Consider the following 3,885-nt stretch of genomic DNA (forward strand, 5'->3'; position numbering starts at 1 on the left):
CATGACAGCAACCCAACAAAGGAACGCGCTGACAAGACAAATCACAAACCACGAACTAGGAACATCGAAACATATGCACACATGAATCAAGTGTGCATGCCAACAAGGAGATGAACAACACATAGAGTTCGCAAAAAGGTCTGGTGTGCAGCATTGGAAGCCATGGCAGTGGTCAATGGAGACGACATAGTCGTCCACTGAAGATAAAGTAGTCATAGCAGTTAGTCAGAAGCTCGGGCATTCAACCCTTGTATGTCCAGCTCTCAACTAGTTCAAAATCAAAATCAATTCACACACACCACCACGTGTGCGTCATGAGCGAGTGTGCACGTTCTACTCTCTTTCCTCGTGCTGTAAAGGAGAGTAAAGTAGCTCTCCCTTCACTGGCAATGTGGGATTAAACTATGTACACATCATGGATAACTTCTAGATTTCTTATAACAATTACCACGGGACATGCGGTCGAAAGCCATAATGCATACCTAGCAATTCTACAGGTTTATGTCATATTAGCATTTCTATAAAAAACAGTAGACTAGTATAAAAAATGTAGAGCTCTACTCCCCAACTGAATTATGATGCCATGCTGGTCTAATTAACATGAAACACAAGCACAAAACCAAAATTAAATTAAACCATCTTAGTTGAAGTTTCATTTAACTAACATCAAACAGGTCTCATGACCGGAAAGGGACTAAATTCAGATTACATTGAAGCTATTTCCACAAAATAGACCATATATGGCTTGCAAAATAGCTACACGCTTCCATTCCCATGTCAATCGGAAAAGATGTACTCCGTACCAAACAACTGCTGCAATTCCCTTTCAAAAGGATGAGTGGATGACACCTCACGCTCCAAATTAAGTTACTTCTACCAACTTGACCTGAAATTCAAAGCTCTTGATTTATTACCTTCAGAGCACATATGGTGATTCTTTTATGGCTATGCATGAAAATGTAGAAACTAATATGCATTGATGACCTTAAAGTCACTTGATAGAGAAACACATCATTTTTCTTCACTACTACATACACAGAAATTGGGAAGCATGCTTGACGATTTGATCATGATTCATGCATTCCAAAGTAATCTAATACCTGAGCATTCTACAAAATTGTTCGGTAAAGAACAATGATGTAACTTAAGTGTGCCATTTTTACTAAGATAACTGAAGAAATATAGTGAAGCATACACAAGGGTGCAAATTATCCAATTCCAAGCCTTGATGTATCCTTAAAGAATTCAGCTGCTAACTACAGACTATAAGTGAAGTCTCAAATGACAAAAGAAATAGCAACAAGAAAAAAAAAATCAGCTATCTGAAATGATGGTGCCATTTCAAGACGTAATCACTTAACTCTCATGATATGTTTGTAACATCTGAGAAAAGCAAATCATGTAGTACTAATAAACAACTGAGTAGTCCCTTCTTAAACTTTTGATCAGTATATCAGTAGCCTAATAATTAAATCAACAGCTTCTGAAAACAAATCAACTTCTACGTCTACATGGTGGTGATTTCCAAACAAAAATCTGGAAAATAGGGGCACATTCATTGAAGTGAACAAGTCATAAATAAAGCAACAGATTTTAGAATATTGTGAGTTCTAGGAAAATAATCTAGGAAACTGGTAGGCACCAAGGAAGCTGGAGTGCCTAGTAACAAAACATGCATTGTACAACTATTTATAATACTAGCAAATTCATGAAACTCTATGCAATTTTCAGAACAGATAAACTCTGCAATTTTCAGAACAGAGAAACTCTATGCAATTTTCAGAACAGAGAACATCATTATCCGAGTGGCTTGGTGAGCAATTTGCACAGGTAGTTAAATATCTAGATCGACCAAAGTAGAAACTAGATAAGTAAATCTAACAAATACATCCTTTGTTCCTAAATATAAGACTTTTTGGTAGTTCAATTTAAACCGCCAAAACATCTTATATTTAAAAACAGGGGTAGTAGTAGATTACATGCTAAATGCAATCAGGCATCCTGAAGTAGAAACAAGAGAAATAAATCTAACAAATAGGAGATTACCTACTCCATGCATCAAGCATCTTGAAGCTTCTTGTCATCATCTGCGGCAGGCAGAGGTGCCATCCGCAAAAAGAACGGAAAAGCAGGGCCTCTGTAAGGCCTATCCTCATTGTTGAGCCCATTGTTCAGAAAAATTTCCAGCTTGACGGTGTTGAGGTTGAGCACAAGAAGATAGGAGTCGGTCTTCCTTATGGACCAGAACTCCATGTAAACATAGCCGGCCCTCATCGCCAGGATGCGCACCCTCTTCATTCACTGGTCACGACGAAGCTTCTTCAAGTAGGGAAAGTGATTCAGCAGCGAGACCTCCTTCTTGACCACCCATCCACCATTGGCGTCACTGACCCAGAGCAGCACGCGTTGCTCTTTGCTGGACACGATGCACAGCCCGCCGTGCTCCGGCATGTGCGCCACGCAGTACGATTCGCCGACCGGCACCGGCGCGGTCATGTACGACCACACCATGGTCTTCGTGTCAACCACCAATATCTCCTCCTTCGGTTCACAATAACAATCCTTCTTGGTGTTGGACCGCCAGTAGGCAAACCGCCCGGCGGCAATGCCGTCGGTGTAGGGCCAGGCAAATCTGTAGCGCACCGAGCCGTTCTCCACCCAGCTGCGCGTGCGGGAGGAGAAGACGACCGAGGCATCGTCGCCCCAGGGGTCGGGCTGTATGGCGATGACCTGGAACGAGGCGTCGGCCTCGTCGGCGACGATGGCGTAGCGGAACGGGCGGAAGTCGTGGGGCGGCTTGAAGAAGACGGCGGTCCGGTCGAGAGGGTCGTACACGGCGAGGTCCGTGCTGTAGCGGCCGAGGGAGAAGAGGAGGAAGCCGCCGTCGCAGCCACGGAGGCGCCACTCGTCGTCGTCGTCGACGTCGGGGTGGTGCATGAAGTAGAAGTCGCCGTTCGCCGCGGCGGAGGCCAGCTCGGGGTTGTTGCGAGAGGGCGCCTTGATGAAGCAGGTATCATGGTAGTAAAGGGGAAACTTCTCGCGGCCACGGTCGGTGACGAGGACGCCGACGAGCGGGGGCCTGCGGAGGGAGCCGAAGCGGCGGAAGACGGCGGGGTCGGAGGCCACGCGGCCCCAGCGCTTGCAGACGCAGGCGGCGCTGGCGAGCGACGCCATGTCGGGGAGGCGGCGTAGTACCTTCCCCAGGAGTTCGGCGCCGAGTGCGGCCACAGGCGGGACCGTCGGCCTCTTGACGCTCCCTCCCTCGCTCTACTCCCATGGCTCCATTTCTTCCTCGAGAGATTGGAATTTGGAACTCCGCAACCGCTCTCTCTTGTGAGGAAGGGATTTCCTTTTCATTCGCCTTTTAGCGCCAAGATGTTTCGGATGAATCGCGCCAAGATCGTTTCGCCTTACCGCCAAAAAGTTAGCCGCGCGCGCCGTTTTTTCGCGCGAAAATCATTTCGCATTAGCGCGAAAACGGAGGGCACCCCGGCTAATCTTTTACACCTGTTAATGTTTTGAGAAAATAATATATGTTCAGTTAAGCAATTGATTTGTAGGCGATGTAAGCATTATTTGATAATTAACAAAGCTAGCCATGAAGGCCTTTCCGTAAAAAAAAGCAATTGATTTGTAGGGATTGGCATACAAACACAGAGCAAACTTAGGTTGAGTAGACTAACAGGCATTATATATGAAGCGGCGATCGATTCCAGCGAAGATTCAAAAGAATAAATTGCATGGTTTCAACTCACTTAAACTGAGCAGGGATTTTCTTTTTCGGGGAACCGGCAAGAGCACTGCCTTTCATATTAGACGAAGAAAATAATGTTTATGTACACAGATAACATGTCTTTCTGGTGGGAAACCTAACAAAAACCCCTA

General features: G+C 45.5%; 1 protein-coding gene across 2 annotated transcripts; it reads right to left on the minus strand.

Moving 5' to 3' along the window:
* Positions 1–610: 610 nt before the first annotated feature.
* Positions 611–3,361, minus strand: LOC123166030 (uncharacterized). Of its 2 annotated transcripts, none has more exons than XM_044583791.1 (2): positions 2,051–3,361; positions 611–886 (listed from the first exon to the last, which is right to left on the minus strand). In XM_044583791.1, the coding sequence occupies exon 1, from the start codon at positions 3,172–3,174 to the stop codon at positions 2,299–2,301; it is 876 nt and encodes a 291-aa protein (XP_044439726.1). In that variant the 5' UTR covers positions 3,175–3,361; the 3' UTR covers positions 611–886; positions 2,051–2,298. The 2 variants fall into 2 exon arrangements, with proteins under 2 accessions (XP_044439726.1, XP_044439725.1); XM_044583790.1 differs by having other exon boundaries at positions 2,047–3,361.
* Between the last annotated feature and the right edge of the window lie 524 nt (positions 3,362–3,885).

Source organism: Triticum aestivum, chromosome 7D (assembly GCF_018294505.1).
Source record: "Triticum aestivum cultivar Chinese Spring chromosome 7D, IWGSC CS RefSeq v2.1, whole genome shotgun sequence".
Classification (NCBI taxonomy): Eukaryota; Viridiplantae; Streptophyta; class Magnoliopsida; order Poales; family Poaceae; genus Triticum; species Triticum aestivum.